Source organism: Medicago sativa, chromosome 5 (genome assembly GCF_051527215.1).
Source record: "Medicago sativa cultivar Bolivia chromosome 5, Bolivia_mono, whole genome shotgun sequence".
NCBI lineage: Eukaryota > Viridiplantae > Streptophyta > Magnoliopsida > Fabales > Fabaceae > Medicago > Medicago sativa.
Genome location: NC_140753.1, coordinates 52520216 through 52540261, shown reverse-complemented (window position 1 = coordinate 52540261; position 20046 = coordinate 52520216). Strand labels below are relative to the sequence as shown.

Here is a 20046-nt window from a genome sequence, read left to right as displayed (position 1 = left end):
CACTCGGATGACTCGGTTAGATAACTCGGTCCTTAGATTAAATTTATATAGTTATTTAACCGGATTAACTCGGATTGAATCGGTGACTCGGTCACTTTAAAAACTAAAATAATGACCCATGTAAAATAAGATAAAAACTATCCAACAATAATAATTTCATAGGCTAATTGCTCAAATTCAAAACATAGTCATAACTCAAAATACATCTTGGTAGTAAAAATCCAAATAGATCCCAAAAAGTATGATTCCAATTCCAACATAAATTCAAATAAGAGATTGCCCCAGTTGTAAAAATCCAAAAAGATCCAAAGAAAGTATAATTCCAACACAAGTATTATCATCAATAACATTTAATTCCATGGAGTCAAGATTGATTGAGCAAAACGACGTCGTTTCAGACTTTCAGTTAAGCAAAAAAAAAAAAGCAAAAAAAAAAAAAAAGCAAAAAACCGGTCTGACCCATGACTCGGCCGAGTCACCGGTTTTTACCGGTTTTGACCGGGTTTGACCGAGTTAACTGCATGGCCGATCCAAATGTTGGCTCAAACCGGCTTACCCACCGGTTCACGGTCCGACCGGTCCGACCGGCCGGTCCGAGCCGAGTCTGAAAACTATGGTATTCCTAATTGAACACCAAATATCCAATTTTTTATATAGTGTCTTTCAAATAGGTGACTTGTAAAAGCAAATCTAAGTTCCTTCTAAAAAAAAAAAGGATAATACTTGGGTGACATTGTAGTTGGTGACATTGATGACATTGACCAACCACAATGTCACATATGTACCAGGAAACAAAAAAATATTGTGAAAGAGAAAGAATAAGGACACTTGTAACATTGTGGTTGGTCAATGTCACAATGTCACCAACCACAATGTCACCCAAGTGCTACCTTGAAAAAAGTCATGATTTGATATTAATCCAAACTCTCCTAACTCTTTCTTAAAATATTTTGAATTAATAAACTTGTCATGATATTAATAAACTTTACTTTTAGATTACAATTAAAAGCCGTCTTTTCCGGTGCTACAAATCCAAAGTTCAAAATATTAAAAACCACCACCAACAATAAAATTTGAAATTCCAATTTTTCAACTTTCAATTTTCAAAACAAAAAGGTTTCATTTCACATTTAACTTTTTCATTTTAAATTTAAATTTAAATTATTTTCTCACCTGCCAAACCACTTTCCTTTCTCACTCCTCTACTTCAAAGACAATAATCCAATTATTAACTTAATCACTTGTTCAATTCAATAAACGCTGGAAAAGCGATAAGCTTGTTTTACAAAGCTTATAGAGTGAAAGTGATTTTGAATCATAGTTGTTGATTAGAAGAAGAAAGGAACATGGTGTTAAGAAAAGTAGGTAAGTATGAAATTGGAAGAACAATTGGTGAAGGAACATTTGCGAAGGTTAAATTCGCTCAGAATACTGAAACTGGTGAAAGTGTTGCTATGAAGATTCTTGATCGTAACACCATCATCAAGCATAAAATGGCCGATCAGGTACTTTTTCTTTCCATGATCCATATCATTTATTTATTTATTTTTAATTTAAAGTTGCTATATATGTTGGTGATGTAGATGATAGATATAACCTAAGCAAAACATAGTTTGATTTTAGTAGTTCCGTAAGTACAACTCAGTTGAGTTTAGTTTGGTAAAAAATGGCAAACAACTGATAAGCTGATAGAGGATAAGTTAGTTGATTGAACTGATATAAATAAGATAATTTAATTAATATTTAATTTTTTGCAATTAAGACTACAAGGATAAAGTTGACATAAAAAAATGATAAGCTATAAGCTATTTGAATTAGCTTACAAAAAAACGCTATAAGCTCGTAAAAATAAGCTATAAGTTTGTCAGAAAGTGATGGTTACCAATTGGGTCTTTTTTAGTCAAATGAGCTTACAAGACGTAAGCTATAAGCTTAAATATGTGACTTGCCAAACAGACCCTTGGTAGCAGCTGCAGTCTACAGTGATATTTTAATTTTATATACCGGAGTGTGGGTTAAAATTTGCAGTTCTCTACTTCTAAGCATTTATTGTGTGTGAGTTTTGATACTAGACTCTTTTGAATAAAGAAAACAAAAACGATTTTTGTAAGTAAAAGTGTGTGTGTTTGGATTGATAGTGAGTTTGACAGGATCACGATTTAAGAAAAGGTACACTTTGGAGCTTTAATAAAATAACTGTGCCACAGTAATTTCGCTGAACATATTATCAAATGAGATATGCATTAAGTTCATTGTGTGTTTGGCTTCAAACCTAGAGTGATAGTAAAATGTAGCTTTTTTGTTGGATTGGAAGATTTACTTCCAAGTTTTTGGCTAAATTTGTTTTTAGAGTAAAAACATTCACTCGTAAATTATTTCAAATTAAACTGAATTATGGTTAAATGAATTTTATTCAGAATCATGTTTATCAAATGCCTCAAATATCTCAAAATTTGGGTTGATTGTCTTAATTTGGGTTGGATTACCCAATCTTTATAAGTACTATTTTTGACATATCTCTTGGTGTTAGTACAGTAAACTGATTCAAAAAAGTAAAGAAACAATAAACGTAAACAATGATGAACACACGATGTTTGGTAACAAAGTTTGACCAATTTTGCCTACGTCTCAGACTGCAGAGCAGCTGCAGTTCCTTTGTGTTATCAATGGAAGATTAGGATTTACAGTTTACAACTTTTATTTAACACCCTACCCACTTATCAGTAACTATGAGCCATACTCAACACTAGGCAATGTGAAACTAAACCCACCCTCTCACACCCAACACCCAAATGCTGCAATTAGGAGGCTAGGGGCGTACCACAATTAAGGCGGAATTCCCAACACATAGAGAGTGTTTCCACTGCTTAATTTTCCAGTACTACTCATAATAAGTTAATTTGACTGTTGCATGTGGTTAGAGAGAGTTTCAGTGTGGTTATTAATACTATTAAGATGAGTTGTTGGTCTCTTTAATTCTGAGTGATGGTAAATGCTTTGACAGTTTGACTGGATTAGCATCCCAGTGAGGGAGTGGGTGAGTGGAACTTTTAGGCTAAATTTGCTTTTAGAGTAAAAACATTCACCCATAATATTTTTCAATTTAAACTCAACTTTGGTCAAATGAAGTTGATTCAAAATCATGTTTTCCAAACGCTTACTCAAATATCTTAAAATTTGGGTTGGTCTGACTTGTAAGATGAGGATTGCCAGAACTATTTAGGCCATATCTCTAGGCAATGTGAAACTAAACCAACCCTCTCATGCCCAACACAATGAAAGTATTGAAGCCTTCATTAGGCGGCTAGGGGTAGGGGTGGACCGCAACAAAGGCGAAGTTTCTAACACATATTGAGTGTTGCTACTACTTCATTTTCTAGTTACTACCGATAATAAGTTAATTTGACTGTTGAATGTGGTTATATATGGAGTTTCGGTGTGCCTAGTAATACTATTAAGATCAGTTGTGGATGTTGTCTCCTTAATTCTGTGTGATGGTAAATGTTTTGATTGGATTAGCATCCTAGTGAGTGAATGAGTGGAGTTTAAGACGTTACTTTTGGTTTGCGTTTCTTCCTTTTTAAGATACCAGAGGTTTGATGCTTACTATATTGGTGATTGTTATAGTTTCTATTTTCAGTGATTGATATACATTCATTTATTTTTATTTTTTTTAATTTAATGCAGATCAAGAGGGAGATTTCTATTATGAAGCTAGTCAGACATCCATATGTTGTTCGCCTGCATGAGGTATATGAAATTTTATTGTCTGTAGATCTTGTTTGTTTGTACCTTCGTAAACAGGGCTGTTTGGCTTCTGTTCTGAAATCAATCACTTTTTTTTCCAAGTCATGATGAATATATGATTGTAGCGTGAAATAAGGTTAATTACTAAGTTTCAGAAGTCTTTTCAGGTATAGTAAAGTAAAACCAAAATTATAAAATTTTCATGTTCCTTGACTGCGTGGAGAGCAGAGCAATATTGGAGAAATCATTTTAGAATTTGACTTGGTTTGGAATCTTCCTTTTCTCCCATATGTGTATGTTATTATTCCTTCAGAGTGTATGTTTTATAGACGAACTCCTCCAATGACTCAATATTGATAATTGTTTCTATCGTGTTTGTTGTCACTGTTTGCAAGTGCTTCATTCTGTTTTAAAATATGGTTTTCTTCAGGTTCTGGCGAGCCGTACTAAGATATATATCATATTGGAGTTCATCACAGGTGGTGAATTGTTTGATAAAATTGTGAGTAGCTCAAGTCTCAAGATGGATAAATGTTTTTTCATTAAACTTCTGTCATGAGTTTTATCAGTTCTTTTCCTGGTGTTGAATATATAATAAAGATAATAATGGTTCAGGTACACCATGGGCGTCTTAGTGAAGCTGAAGCTAGGAGATACTTCCAACAGCTTATTGATGGTGTAGATTATTGCCACAGCAAGGGAGTTTATCATAGAGATTTAAAGGTTTGCATTGATCCAAATCTGAAATTCTTTATTCATCCATATCATGGTTTCTTTTAACAGTTTTCTTTTCCCCCTTTTGTAGCCTGAAAACCTTTTACTTGATTCACTGGGAAATATGAAGATTTCAGACTTCGGTTTGAGTGCATTGCCAGAACAAGTGAGATTGTTAGCACATAATTTTTAAACTTGACCTGAATCCGAGTAGATCAAATAATATATAGGTTTTAATTACAAGACAAATGCTTAAATTTGTGAAAATTTTCGTAGGGGGTTAGTATGCTGCGGACAACTTGTGGGACTCCTAATTATGTAGCTCCCGAGGTAATACTTGTGTGTCTTACTTCTCTCTTAATATGATTTTATGTCAACTTCAGCTACTCACTATGCTAGTATTCGGGCTTCTGCATTTGACATTTATCTTTGTGATCTTAGGTACTCAGTCACAAAGGTTATAATGGTGCTCCAGCAGATGTTTGGTCTTGTGGAGTTATCCTTTATGTTCTGATGGCTGGATATCTTCCCTTTGATGAGCTTGATCTAACCACGTTATACAGTAAGGCATGGATTTAGACATCAAATATGCATTTTTCTGTATAGTAGATGGGATTGCTGGTGTTGAATATTTGTTTTGCAATTGCATAAAATAATGACAGAATGATGTCACTTGCATTATTTAAGAGGTGCTGACTGCATTATTCTGACGTTTTCTACATAGTCCAATGGTTTGTTATTAAGATGATTTGTTCAAGAGAAAATTCAGATTTATATTAATGATGCTAAATTTTTCTTACTTTCAGATTGACAGAGCCGACTTTTCATGCCCTGCTTGGTTTCCTGTGGGAGCGAAATCTTTGATACAGAGGATTTTGGACCCAAACCCTGAACATGTAAGAATTTTTTTCGCAGAACATGATTTTTGTATCAATGTCTAAAGAGGTTTGAGACATGGCATTACACTCAATCAATTTTTAATTAATGATGTCTGAGCTTAGAAGAAAATTAGTTGGGTTCCTGACATTATTCATGTTGCATCACAAAGCATCTAGAAAGTCAAAAGTGTAATGATATGTAGTTGTCAATCTTGGTTATCAATTATATGACTCTTTTTTATTAAAAAAACAAAACTGTAGTGAAAAAATTGATTGATCAGACCTAACAATATTGTTGGCTTTTCTGTTGTAGCATGGGTCATTTGGATATCAAATCATACACATGCGTATAAATTTATTTACCTGGTTGATGTTTGTTGTCTCATATTATGTTAAAAATATCTTATATTATCTTGATCTTATCTTTAGAGTATCTATTGGATCGGGAATCTACTACTAGTTATCATGATTAGTTTTCATATTTGATCAGGATTAGGAGTTTAGTATCAGTATAAATAGGGGTTGGTGAATAATGTTTTGTATTACAGTATCAAGCCATGATCATTGTTGAAATTATAGGGTTTTAGATGAAGACATAAAAAAGAGAAAGAAACAGATTTTATAATGATTATGGTTTTAATATATTAGTATATACAAAAGACCAAGCATTGTGTGTGTATGTGTGTCTCTCTCTACACACACACAAAATACGAAGGATTATGATTATGGTTTGTTTGGTTCGGATGAGGAGATGGGAAGTAACTATTTTGTTTGGTTCAAAAGGGAAGGGGTAGGGCTCAATGGAGGGAAAATACTAACTGTGTTTTCACACCCTTATAATATATAATGTGACATTTGATGAAAGATTATTTTACTCAATGCATCTAAAAATTAATAAACCCATCCCCCCCTTTCCAAATCTTCAAATATTGAAGGGAAGCCAAATTTGAGTCGGAACTGATTTAGCTCCCCTCAGCTCTAGTAAATGACCAAATAAGAAAGCATCAGAGCCTGTTTGTATTGGCTTATTTTTTAGCTTATAAAAAATAGCTTATGCAAATAAATAAGCTTTTATGTTAATTTATAAGTTTTAGTTAACGAAAATTGTATCTTCATAACCTGTTTTTTCATAAACTACATTGACAAGCTTATAAATAATTCAAAAAAAAAAAAAAAAAAAAAAAAACTCATTTATTTGCATAAGCTGTCTTGCATAAGCTCAAAATAAGCCTGATCCAAGTTTCAATTTGGTCCTTTATCTAACTCTTTATTTTAGTTTAGTCCGTTAACTTTTAAAAGTTTCAAATGAGTATCTTATCTTGTATTGTTTGTTTCAAAATGATCCCTTATTTCGTAAAATTTATACTAATGTGGTGACTTTTTTCCGAAATGGTCCCTTATATTATCAAAGTAATACCAATGTCGGTAACACAATATATGCAAAAGGGACTACATTGAAACCAAAAATAATGATAAGGAACCCAATTGAAACTTTTGAAAGTTAGACGACTAAACTGAAACTAAAAAATAAGATAAGAGACCGCCTTGAATCTTTCGTAGATCTTATATTATGCCACACATAGTTGTTTGGTATTGCAAACTTCACGCGCTTGATATCTACATGCTTGGGCACGAGGTGCCTCTCGGGTGAGATCTTACATTGACTAGGGATATAGCCGAAGTAATCATTACAATACTTGGGCATCCTCATCTATAGAACTTACTTTTGGGTTGAGTTAGACTTGGTTCAAATTCTAAGAAGAGAGCTAATTTATTGTTACGGTTCTGAATACATTAATCCCATTGGGTGAAACCTAAAAGTTGTTTATTTCATCAGTTATGTTTCACCAAATACTTGTTCATCATTTTCTATAGAATTAGTTCCTCTAATACTGTTGAACAATACTGTTGAAGGTGAACTATTCATCCTTGCCGTTCAAGGATTTATTCCATTTTCTGTTGTGGAGATTGTTTTAGCTTACATGATTACTATAATGTTTTTAATATATACAGTTCATCGGATATAACGTATACTTCATTGCAATATTTGACAAGTGTCTTTCTCATTCTCATCCATGTTTGTTTGCGTGCATGTTGAATTCAGCGTATAACCATTGAGCAGATTCGAAATGATGAGTGGTTTCAAAAAAGCTATGTTCCTGTCCATCTCCTTGAGTATGAAGATGTAAATCTGGATGAGATAAATGCTGCATTTGACAGTGCTGAGGTCTGTTTATTAATTCTGCATTAGGTGTAACATATATATATATATATATATATATATATATATATATATATATATATATATCTGCATTTATGCGAATTCACCTCAAATTTTCCAAATGTACCCTATAAGTTCCGATCATTTGAGGATGGATTTGACACATTGTGAATGCCCTGTTCTTCTACCTACTTTAAAAAAATTGGAGTAGTTCAAGGGTACAAAATAACAATATCAGTGAAAGATATTTAAGTTGTACTATGTGTTAAAAGTAATACAGTTAGTGGCATTCAAATATCTAGTGTACTCGATGCTTAAAAGATGAATGATGATGAAGAAAATCTTAATTGAAAGTGACTGATGAATTCAAAAGCTATCGCCACAGTTAACTTTTTTATGCCCCTCCAGTTCAGGATAAGGTTTTCTGTTTCTTGTGCATTTATATGAAAATAATCAGTTATGTTGACATGTTGGCTATTTTGTCGCTGAAGGATGAGGGGGATAATCCACAGTGTGAGATTGCGGACACGGGTCCTCTGATTCTTAATGCATTCGACATGATAATGTTATCTCAAGGCTTAAATCTTGCAACAATCTTTGATCGTGGACAGGTATTTATTACATAGTTACATCGTTTTTTGTTTGCTATTTTATGACTCAATAATCTATTGTGGAAATAGTAAAAAAGTTCCCATATAATATGGCTTGTTTACAACAAAATGTATAATTGCACACCCATATTTTGTCGTTATCTTAAGGACACTATGAAGTACCAAACACGCTTCATCACTCAAAGGCCAGCGAAAGTAGTTTTATCAAGTATGGAAGTTGTGGCACAATCAATGGGATTTAAGACGCATATTCGTAACTATAAGGTTGGTAGCCTGTAATATATGCGTGCTACATTGCTTTATCACTTTCCTGCTCTCACAACATTCTATCTTTGTTTATTTTATACCATCTATTCACTTTTTTATTTTTTTGAGGGACCATCTATTCACTTATAAGTTATATACTCTAAAAAATCAACCTAAATACATAGCATTTCTTTATTTTATGCCATCTATTCACTTTTTTATTGTTTTGAGGGACCATCTATTCACTTATAAGTTATATACTCTAAAAAATCAACCTAAATACATAGCATCTGCTGTTAGTTCTTCTTAGGATTAATATTGTCTTAATTACATAGTTTTAGTAATCTGAAGTGATCTTTTGTCTATATTTCAGATGAGAATAGAGGGTATTTCAGCAAAAAAGACATCTCATTTCTCAGTTATACTGGAAGTAAGTTGATATTTCTCTTATAGACTTTAAACAGTCACTGAACATTTTGAATAATAATTTCATTTCCTGATCTCTTTATTCGCTTTGTTTGAAAAGGTATTTGAAGTTGCTCCCACATTTTTCATGGTGGACATTCAGAAAGCAGCTGGAGATGCTAGTGAATATCTCAAGGTCAGTTTTTAAGGTTGCTTTTATGGTTGGTGTTACCTAACCTTTCCTCCAATTATTAATTGGATTTCTAACAAAAAATGAACTCTTCTATGTTGCAGTTTTACAAGAACTTTTCTAGCAATCTTGAGGATATCATCTGGAAATCCCCTCATGAAACAAGCAAATTGAAGACCTCCAAGACTAGAAGCAAAAGACATTAGTTCCGTTGGCCGTAGTATCTTCTGTTCTGATTGAAAAGAAAAGGCGAAAAAAATCTAGTTGTGAGAAATAGAAAGAGAAAAAAATATAGTTGTGGTAGATATATATGATGTGGAATTGTTACAAAATACACCTAACCCTTGCATATAAAGGTTAAAGCCAGGTTGGCAAACTCACCTCTTTCGTATCTATAACCAATCCGGGACTTTTTTTATATAGAGGGAAGAGCAGATTCAAATTTGAAAGAGAAAAAGGAATCAGGTGTAAACTGTAATGACAAAAATAGCAAGTTTGGTGTTTGTAAATTTCTTTACGTCAATGTATCCAGTTCTTACGATCAGAGGTGTGTAAGTGTTGATTGAGTATGTAATGATAGGTTTCATGTTATCAGTTAACACTGTTGTACATTGAATTACATGAGTTATGTTAATGTTAGTTGATGTGTTTTGTTTTCAGTGCTGCATCACTAAAATTAGTATAAAATGAAAAAAATTAAATAAATACAATTTACTTTAAAATAAATTGCCACTGAACTTCCAATCATAGTTTACACTTGAATTTGTATTACTTTTGATGTGCAATCCATTTGTACATAATTTATCGTATGTAAACGATTTGTATCACCTAAGTTAATACATGGTATTTTTTTTGTGAATCTACAATCAAAATTCAAAAGTTAACTTCCTATAACAATTCAGGGCTAGAGGGGTCCTTTTAATTTGGACTAGTTATACTTTGGGTCCAACTTAGACCACTTAAATGACCTACAAGTGTAGGTTTGGAACAGGTCATAAGTTCTGAAGCAAGTGAATTACACACTAGTACCAACCTTGAAACTACTATTATTAAATTTAGATATGTGCTCTCTTTCTCTCTCATCTCTCTCCCTCTTTCTCTTCTCTCTCACCGTGTACTCTTTTCTCTCTTTCTCACAGTTCTCTCTCTCACCATGTTCACTGCAACAGTTCTGGTGGAGCCACATATCTGTCGATAGTGATCTGTCGACGATGATGGTGATGGCGAGGGCGGGGAGATGATCGGGAAAGTTGATGAGTGGCGGCGAGGTTGACAGACACCGTGAGATAGAGGAGGAAGAACCGAAGAAGAGGGTGGAGTTCTACATGTTTTTACAAACCACAACTTTTGACGTTAGAATTAATTAGATTTTAATGAGTGGATTTGTCTATATTTCAAATCTGAAAAAGTTAAATTTGAGCATAAATGTGAGTAATTTACCATTATTACTGAAAAAAGAGGTGGAATGTGGATGAGTAATTTACCATCAATTACAACAAAAAAAAAACCACAGAATGAGTAATATTTATAAAAATGTACCGTAAAATGCAGTAAATATTTATAGGAATGTACCATAAAAGCCACAATTTTATAAAAAAAAGAGCAAGGAGAAGAAATTTTATATTGAAATGTAAAAGCCACAATTTTATAAAAATAAAATAAAAAATTATAGAAATGTAAAAGCTACAATCTTACAAAAAATAATTGATTTTATTTTATCATTTAATCGAGTATAAGCTAGGCCTGCATTTTCGTGGCTCATTTTCATTACATATATTAATACAAAGTCAACTGAACCCAAAGCAACAACCTGTTTAAGTAAAATAATTATATATAATGTCAAAAGAAAAATGACAGAAAAGGATTCGGTGCAGCCAAAGATATGTGGGCTTGAGAGAGAAAACAACTTGAATCTTAGGTTCCCTATCTTTAATCTATACCATTGGACTTTATTTATAATAAATCAATGGTTTATATTCAACTGCTCCAAGTTGGACCCAAACTTTAGGTGGTCCAAATTAAAATAAACCTAACAATTCAAAGCTTGTCAATATATAAGTAACCTCTGTGCTGTAGATGTAAATGGAGAAATGTGTAAAAAAAAATGTATCTGCTTTTGCCATCTCTTTGATTGGCAACTCATGAATTTTTAGCTGCATCTTCGAGGATATCAGAGAAAACCACCAATATTCCCACACGAGCATTGTCCATTGACAAATTTATGTAGCCTCTTACTATCTTTAACAATGATTTCCCTATTAGTCAGTGTTGAGATGTACTTGACAAAATTATGACTATCCCTGCACATTAAGGTATTCTTAACAACTCTTATTGGTGAAGAATGTGGCAAATTCTCCAACCCAAATGTAATGGCTAGCTTCTCACTGTGATAAATGGTTGGTGAGGATGTCTTTTCTTTCTCTTCTTTGTCACTTATTTCCACACTTTCTAACATCTCATATCCAAGATTCTTTGCTTTGATATGTAAATCCTCCAATGATTTACCTATTGAACTTTCTATGTCTGCTTTGTCATTTGTTTGAAATGAATACACTCTGTCTTTGATGCTAATCCAGCTCCAATCTTTTAACTCTCCAATTTTCTCTTCTTTCATTATATTCTCCACCATAGAAACATCGTCATATCGTCCGGCTGAGACGTACGCATTCAACAGCAATTTGTACGTCTCTGTATCTTTTGGTTTGAGACTTAACAACTTTTCTGCAGCATCACAACCCAATTCTAGATTCCCATGGCTTAGACAACCAACAATCAAATTTGACCAAATAAACTCGCTAGCCTCATAATCCATTTTCTTTATCAAATCGAAAGCTTCCTCTACCCGTCCGAGCCTCACTAACATATCAACCAAACAAGCATAATGGTCCATCACAGGTTTAATTTTATATTCCTTTTGCATAATCTCAAAGTAACTGAATGCTTCATTGACCATACCAGCACTTCCACAAGCTGATAAAACGCCGACAAAAGTGACCGGGTTTGGTCTGATACCTACAAGTTTCATATCCTCGAAAAGATTCAATGCTTGCTTTGACCAACCATGTTGTGCAAAACCAGTAATCATTGTAGTCCATAATATCATCGTTCTAATAGACATCTCTAGAAAAACTTTGCTTGCTCTCTCAATGCTCCCACATTTGTTATACATATTAATCATAGAAGAACCTACAACAACCTCTGATAAGAACCCGGTTTTGATTGTCCGAGCATGAATCTGTTCACCTTGTTCTAAAGCCATCATTTTACTGCAAACACTCAACACACTTGAAAAGGTAAACGGATCAGGTTTCATGCCAGACCGATTCAACTTCGAGAAAAGGTTGAGTGCTTCAATTCCTTTTTGGTATGCAGAAAGATTATCCTTTGAAAGCTCCATCATTTGTGCATGTCCAGCAATCATAGCATTCCATGTTACCAAATTAACATCATCCATTCCTTTAAACAACCTTTGAGCCTCAACAATACAACCACATTTAAGGTACAGATACAATAAAGAATTCCGAACACGTAGGTTTGACTCGTACCCTAATTTAGTACACAAAGCATGAACCTGAATCCCAAGCTCTAAGCACTTAACCTCACAGCACTGACTCAAGACACTCGTTAAAGTGTACTCATTAGGTTGAACCTGCACTTCATCTGAAAGCATCTCAACAAAAACACTCACACCTTTCATAGCTTCACCTTTTTCGCCGCAAGCAGAAATAGCTGCAGTCCAAGAGATAACATCCTTTTCTTTGATTCTCCTAAATGCTGTTAGACCAAATTCCAACCTACCACCACATTTAGTGTATAAACTACAAAGCGCATTGCCGATACTTGTGTCAAAATCAACATGGTATTTGATTATGTAAGCATGTAACTGTTCTCCTAACTTCAAAGAATGCAAAGATGTACAAGCATTAAGGGCTATAGCAAGAGTGTAATTTGAAGGGTAACACTCTGAATGTAACAACATCTCTTCAAACAAATGTATAGCATGTTTTGGCATTGAGTTTTGCACATAACCCTTCATTAAATTTGTCCAAGCAGCAATATTTCTTCTATTCATGTGATCAAATACTTGTTGAGCACACTCCATGCTACCGCATTTGGCGTAAACAGTGACTAGAAATGATGACAAAAAAGGGTCTTCATGACTACCTGTTTTCACTATGTGACAGTGAATAATTTGTGTGGATGAAAAGGAGCAATTTTCTAAGCAATTTTGTAACAAGGGAAGGTAGAAAGATGAATCCACTTCTTCTTTACTCTCTTTTGCCAATGAAAGTGCTTCTTGAAAATTAAAGTTCCTATTAGGATCCAAATGTGTTGATATGTGGCTTTTCTGTAATGAAATGCTTTGACCCTGAAAGCATAAGATGCAGGTTTATATTGAACTGAGTAGAAAAGATTAATGTTATATACTAATTAAACTATAATTTATTCCTTTTGAAATAAGCAGTGTAATTTTTAAGGTTGATTGAAAAATTAATTATTAAAATTTTAATATCCTTCTAATTTAATTAATAATTATAATTCTGCAACTCCATTAAAGTTAGGAATTAGGGTGTAGTAGGATTATGTTTTGAATAACTTATTTGGACTAATATACTAGTAAAGTTCTGTAAATGTTTGAGAGAGCTTATACAAATAATTTATGATTTGTATATAATCCATTTTTAACTTATTTCAATAAGGCCTTGATTGGATAAACAACTTAATTAAATGTTTATAGCCAAAACATTAGTATCATATAAATGGTATTTCCTCCGGTCATGTATATAAGCAAAAAAAAACTTTCTAGATTCATTGAATAACTAATGTATCCGGTCTATATATAGGTCAGATAAAAAATAGTTTTTTGCTTATAAATGTGACTAGAGAGAATAATGTATAAGCTATTTCTAGAATAAAAGTTAAAATCAAATCAAGTATACTATAAACCATAAGTTGTTTCCATAACAGAACATGTTTTAGTGGGAGTACGAGTAGTAGGTACCTTATCTATTGAAAAAGATGTTGGTGGGTATTTTCTGAATTGTGGGATGAGTTTAAGAGATGCAGTGACACCAACTACCACAGAAGGTAAAGAAACCATGGCATGACGATTCATACTATGAGTCCCTGTTTGGGTTGAAGTTAGTTGTGAACGCGATTGAGTAGCTTCCACGTCTACTCAAATGTGTTTTCACAATTTAGTCCTTTCAAGAACACAACCATGCTCATAATTTCTTATCAAGTTTGCAGTGAAGATAAGAGTATTGAGCTTTCAAGACCCATTCATTTTATTTTATTTTTCCACTCAAGCATATCATTTTATAATTTTCTTTTTATATCAGAGGTTTTTTACAGATTTTCATATCAGACTTGACTTGTATTTTGTTTTTTGGTACAATACGGTCTGTATAAAGAATAAATTAAATAAATACTTGAATCTCCTAACAAAAAATGAATACTCAACATTTGTGCCCATTTGAAAATTTAACATTTAAATGCAAGTTTAATTTTAACCATCTAAACAACATAAATTGATAAAATCATTACCCAAACTTCCAAACTCAATTCTCTCAAATAAAATATATTTAAGCACACACATTTAGATAAGAAAAATTTAATGATGAAACTAAAAATTGATGTGATTAATTTATTTCTCTTTTATTTTTTTTTTCATTTATGTGCGTGTTTAAATATTTTTAATTTGGGATTATGACTATGTAAGAATTATAGATTATCTTTTTTAATCTTTTTAATTTTTTCCGTCCACCAAAAAACCACAAACCCTTTCTTAAAAATAAAATTACAAACCCTCGAAAACCAATTTCACAATTCACTTATATTCATATCATCAAATAAATATACTCCCTCTAGTCGCTATTATAAACAAAAAAAACAAATTTTTAGATTCATTGAATAAATAATGTCTTTATCTATATTATATATTATGGATCAAATACTTATTATTTTTAAATGAACTTAAAAAAAAAATTGTTTATAATAGTGACCGCTTGGAGGATCTTTTTTCTTGATGCAAAACACACATATCCACAATTAAAAGAACCCCTAATTTCATGATGATAATAATGTCAAGAAAGATAAATTCAGCAAAGACTTTTGACAGAGTGCGCGTGAATGCTCTCATGACGCTTTGGGTAGGAGCACACATCTCATCCGATTTGAGAGACAATGTCAAAGGACACCCCACATCAATTGATTGATTTGAGCATAATGAACTCTTAATTTAGGGTTTTCATAAAGAAGACAAAATCACATAAATGCCTTTTTTTCTTTCTTTTTTTACATTATGAAGAACAAATGGTACATTGATACATCTTATATAGTTGTATTTTCATCCATGCAATCACTATCTAGATAGTATCTATCAATCATGAGAGGGAAAATTTGTTTCAAGTTCTCTAAATAAGTATACTTGGTTGTATAACTATGTTGAGTTGTAAGTTGCTTGCCAACTGTTTTATGTAGTAACTTGTTCTGCAAGCTATCTATGTTATGTTAATTTTTTTCTTCACTTCTACCATTTGATTCTTTATTCTTCAATATCATCCCACAAGTTGAAGCATGGTAAATGTTAAACATGCCTAACTTGAATATAAAAACTTGAAACTTCGGTGCAACTGATGACTTTGTTAAGAAATCGGCTAAATGTTCATTAGTTGATATAGGTAACATATTTAGGATCCCTTTCTGAATTTTTTTTATAACCAAATGACAATCAATTTCCAAATTCTTAGTTCTTTCATGGAATAATGGATTAGATGTTATTTGAATGGCACTTTGGCTATCATGATACAACACGAGGTCTTGTGCATGTGACATTAAAGTCTTTTACCAAATATAGAATCCATTGTAATTCACATGTTACTGGAGATAAAGCTCTATGTTCTGCTTCTGAAGATGAACGAGATACAATCAGTTGCTTCGTAGCACGTGATTATATCAATGATGACCCTAATAAAAACACAATACATGAAGTTGACTTTCTCGTGTGAACATAACCTGCCCAATCTGCATCAGCAAAATCCATAACTTGTAATTATGAGTTCCTTGGAAATAAAAGACCTAATCTAGGATTTTGTTTCAAATAACTCATAATTTTTCAAGCTGCATTGTAATGTTATACCAGACTTAGTACTAGTAGTGGGAGCATGTAATAATTGACTACATTGTTGAGTGACTAATGTTATACCAGACTTAGTACTAGTAGTGTTAAAGTTATATAAGTTTTCCTATGAGTCTTATGTATGAAGTGATATCTGCATATGGTTAACTACTATCTTGGTTCAACTTTATTGAAGGAACAAGAGGTGTATTCACTAGTTTAGCTCCTAAAAAGCCAATATCTTTTAATAAGTCTAAGCAATAATTTGTGAGATTGTAATGCCAATAGTAGAATGAGCTACCTCTTATCACAAGAAGAATTTGAGTAAGCCAAGATCTTTCTTGTAAACATCTTCATATAACTCACCATGCAGAAAAGCAGTATTCATATCCAATTGTTGCAAATGCTAGTTATGAATAGAAGCCAAAGCAAGAGGTGTTCTAACTGTTGTCAACTTTGCAACTAGTGAAAACAATCTGGCATCATATCTTTCAATAATGACATCAAGTCTGTGTTTGATCTTATAAACTCACTTTCTCCCAATAGTTTCACATTAGGTGGCAAATCAACAAGTGTCCAAGTCCCATTTTTGCTAAGTGCCTCTAATTCAGATTTCATAGCATTACACCAATCTTATGGCTTTCAAGCTTCTTGATAAGTCTTAGGCTTTGAATTATAGAAATAGAAAAAGTTTTATTTGAAAAGGATAAATTTGAAAATAAATGAAAATAGGAGATTGGATAAGGAGTACCTGAAGTGATTGACTCTGCTGAAGTAGTTGAATGTACATATATAGCATGCATAATCTTTCATGTAAGATGGTGCATGTCAATGTCTAGTGAATTTATTATATGAATTTCTAATGTGATGTGTGTGCACTTTTCATCTAATGAGGCAATATGAATGTTATCAGATGCATTTGGCAGAGGTGAATCAACATCTTAGTCTTGTGATTTTGTAAAACTGAAGCAAAAATTAAAGAACCAAAAAAATTTAAATCATTCAAATTTGGTAAGAAAGGGCCAAATATTTTTAAAGAACCAATTTTTTTTAAATCATTCAATTTAAAGAAGAGCCCTATGTATATTCAAAATGTGGTCATGTTTTCCTTCCACTCTAGCATTTTTTTTGTGTAGTTTCATTACAACTTTTCTAATTAATAATTCCTGTCGAAGCAAAAACTTGTGGCATGGAAAATTCAGTCCCATTGTCCAACCTAATACACTTAACCTTATAATCATATTGTGTTTCTATCAAATTTATAAGACTCGCAACATTTTGTCTAGTTTCACTTTTAGATTTCATTAGGATTAACCAAGTATATATGCTATAATCATCCACAACGGTTCAAGAATTGGAATAAACATGTATATTTGAATAGAAATGGGACCCCAAATATCAAAACATATTAATTCATACGGTTTTGATGGTCTACTATTGCTTCTTTCATAGGACAATTAGTGAAAAACATCACAAGTTGCCTTATTATCAACAATAGAAGGAAACTCTGAATGCATAGAAGACATTTTGAAAAAGATAAGTGTCTTAATCTAAAATGACATAAGACATTGTTTAGTAGGTTCACACTACTGACATTTAAGACATGCACATCCTTTTACTTGAGATTCAAGTTAGACAAGACTTCAACCCTTTCAGCAAAATCATGAATAAGATTGTGCATCCCAATGCATAACAAAACTTTGAAACCGAAATCAAATTTAAAGAAATTTTGGAACAAAAAGGACATTATGAATAGCTAAATCAGGAGAAAATTTCATATATACTGCATATTTTGCTATAGCTAAGTGTCCAGTTGGTAATCTATCACTAATATGATTGATTTTTTCATAGGAATCAAACCAACTTAGAGAGCTACAAAATAGTAGCTCTTGCATCTATGATCCAAGAGCCAAACATTATTACAACAAAAAGAAGAAAATGTGAAAATACTACCTTGCCTGTCAACTGATATATGACCAGTTGATTATGAAGAATGGACCTGATTAGAAGCTGCAAGACCTGAATTTTGGTTAATGCTTGAATTTTGGATTAAAGACACCTTCTTCTCATGTTGATCATGAGTTATACTAGGTGAAGTTTCTTTGATGTCACAAGTGAAGATGAATCTTCATTAATCACACCCCCATTAATCTTATTCGTATAGGGTAAATGATCTAGCAATAAAATCTGAGACTTCACCATAGATAAATTGTCATTAAGACCAGTCAAAAAACATATAAAATAGAGAAGAGTATGATTTTGACATGCATTTCGCATTGCATCGTAATAACATCTTATTCTGCAACTACATGAAGGAATATGCATGTAGATTTCCAATTCTTCTCGCAAAAATTTCAATTGATAGTAAAACATAGTAACATATCGAGAATCTTGCTTTGAAGCATAGATTTCTTGCATTGGTTCAGATATACATACCAAATCACCTTGAGCAATTATTTCTTTAATATAAGGCCATACATCTCTTGTGTTTTCTATGAACACTATGCATCGAACAATATATTCAGATACATAGTTCATAATCCACGAATGAAGAAGCGTGTTGCAACGTTTCCACACACACACAAGGAATAACTGAAATAATCAGTAACCACCAGAATCGTACCATCCACAAACTCAAACTTCATCTTATCACCAAGTGCTGAATGCGTCCATGCATGAATGGTAGTTGGTACCATACAAAACTGGTGTAATACACAGGGACCATCATCGTGATTTATATAAAAAAAGAGATGATCAGTCCATAATTGGATCAAGAAAACTTGATGAAGAAGATGCAACGTTGTTTTTGCAAGGAGCCATTGAAGCGAAAGAATATGAAGCACACTCATGTTGAGAGGCTCATGATACCATATGAACTATGAAGAAACTCAAAATAGAGAATGAAGAATAAAGAAAACGGAAGAAAATGATATTGTCAACGAGCAAATGGTATACACAGATAAATCTTATAGAGTTGCAGTTTCATCTATGCAATTACTATTTATATAGTTTCTATCAATCATGAGAGGGAAATTTTGTTACAAGTTCAATAAAGAAGACCTATGGTATTAGGGTTTATGACTGTCAAACCTAGCAAATGTTGTGAACCAAAGTTTCTACTGATTTACTTAATGATGACTGCTATGTCATTATATTAAATGTGCTTAATATTCTTTCCATGATGGTATGCATGCCTAATCATGCATGAAATAAATATGTTATGTTTTTGTGAAATTATTTATTGTTGTTTTAAAGATATGTCTGTCCAGTTAACCATTTGTCAATTGAAATAAAATTTGTATAAGCATCACGTTAAGAGTGAATTTAGGTGTCTAGAAGCATCAGAACTTTAAAAATGAATTTTGAGTGTCAAAATTTGATAAAAAGGGCAAAATATAATTGCTCTTTAACATTTTTGAGCCCCGATCGTCATCAAAATTTAAACTAGAGCTTATATATCGATTATGATGAGAATTCAATCTCATTATAATTTTAAAAAAATTAAAGTATTAAGTGAGTAAATAAAGTTATGAGCAAAATTGATGAAGAAATATTATTGGTAATTAATCATAAGAGTTACTGTTATCGTAAAATTCATCCACGAGCGAATTATACGAGGAAATGGTGTGCCTTGGGGCACAAGAAAGGGGGAGCATGCGGTTAGACGGGTGACTCATGGTTCGGATAAGCATTAGTTGCATTCTAAAAAAATTAGGCATAACCAAGGAAGAATTTAGTAAGCTTTCCTAGTAAATTGACCCTCTTAACTGGCCATCTATCAATTGGCTCATTCATAACAAAAGTTTCTCACTTCACTCCATTCTCCAAAAAAATAAAATCTTAAGTTTTTCAAGAATATTCATACCTTCTTCATCAAGTTTCTTCAATTTAAAAGCCAAATCTATTAAAGGTTT

At 32.5% G+C, this 20046-nt stretch overlaps 2 protein-coding genes across 2 annotated transcripts; one reads left to right on the top strand and one right to left on the bottom strand.

Moving 5' to 3' along the window:
* Nucleotides 1-1235: 1235 nt before the first annotated feature.
* LOC146922918 (CBL-interacting serine/threonine-protein kinase 8-like) lies at nucleotides 1236-9671 on the top strand. The gene is made up of 14 exons (XM_085715700.1): nucleotides 1236-1505; nucleotides 3688-3750; nucleotides 4178-4249; nucleotides 4363-4470; nucleotides 4553-4627; nucleotides 4738-4791; nucleotides 4903-5028; nucleotides 5268-5357; nucleotides 7444-7566; nucleotides 8052-8171; nucleotides 8319-8435; nucleotides 8791-8847; nucleotides 8944-9018; nucleotides 9117-9671. The coding sequence occupies exons 1-14, from the start codon at nucleotides 1347-1349 to the stop codon at nucleotides 9216-9218; spliced, it is 1341 nt and encodes a 446-aa protein (XP_085571826.1). The 5' UTR covers nucleotides 1236-1346; the 3' UTR covers nucleotides 9219-9671.
* Nucleotides 9672-10825: 1154 nt separating this feature from the next.
* Nucleotides 10826-14339, bottom strand: LOC146922917 (putative pentatricopeptide repeat-containing protein At5g52630). Its single transcript, XM_085715699.1, has 2 exons — nucleotides 14015-14339; nucleotides 10826-13381 (listed from the first exon to the last, which is right to left on the bottom strand). The coding sequence occupies exons 1-2, from the start codon at nucleotides 14126-14128 to the stop codon at nucleotides 11183-11185; spliced, it is 2313 nt and encodes a 770-aa protein (XP_085571825.1). The 5' UTR covers nucleotides 14129-14339; the 3' UTR covers nucleotides 10826-11182.
* Nucleotides 14340-20046: the final 5707 nt, after the last annotated feature.

Excerpts from the sequence above, each read along its gene's own strand:
- LOC146922918 (XM_085715700.1), top strand. The coding sequence starts at position 1,347 with ATGGTGTTAAGAAAAGTAGGTAAGTATGAAATTGGAAGAACAATTGGT. Across the intron at positions 4,471-4,552 it reads TTTATCATAGAGATTTAAAG|CCTGAAAACCTTTTACTTGA; the intron begins GTTTGCATTGAT and ends CCCCTTTTGTAG. Across the intron at positions 8,172-8,318 it reads CAATCTTTGATCGTGGACAG|GACACTATGAAGTACCAAAC; the intron begins GTATTTATTACA and ends CGTTATCTTAAG.
- LOC146922917 (XM_085715699.1), bottom strand. The coding sequence starts at position 14,128 with ATGAATCGTCATGCCATGGTTTCTTTACCTTCTGTGGTAGTTGGTGTC. Across the intron at positions 13,382-14,014 it reads CATCTTTTTCAATAGATAAG|GGTCAAAGCATTTCATTACA; the intron begins GTACCTACTACT and ends TTATGCTTTCAG.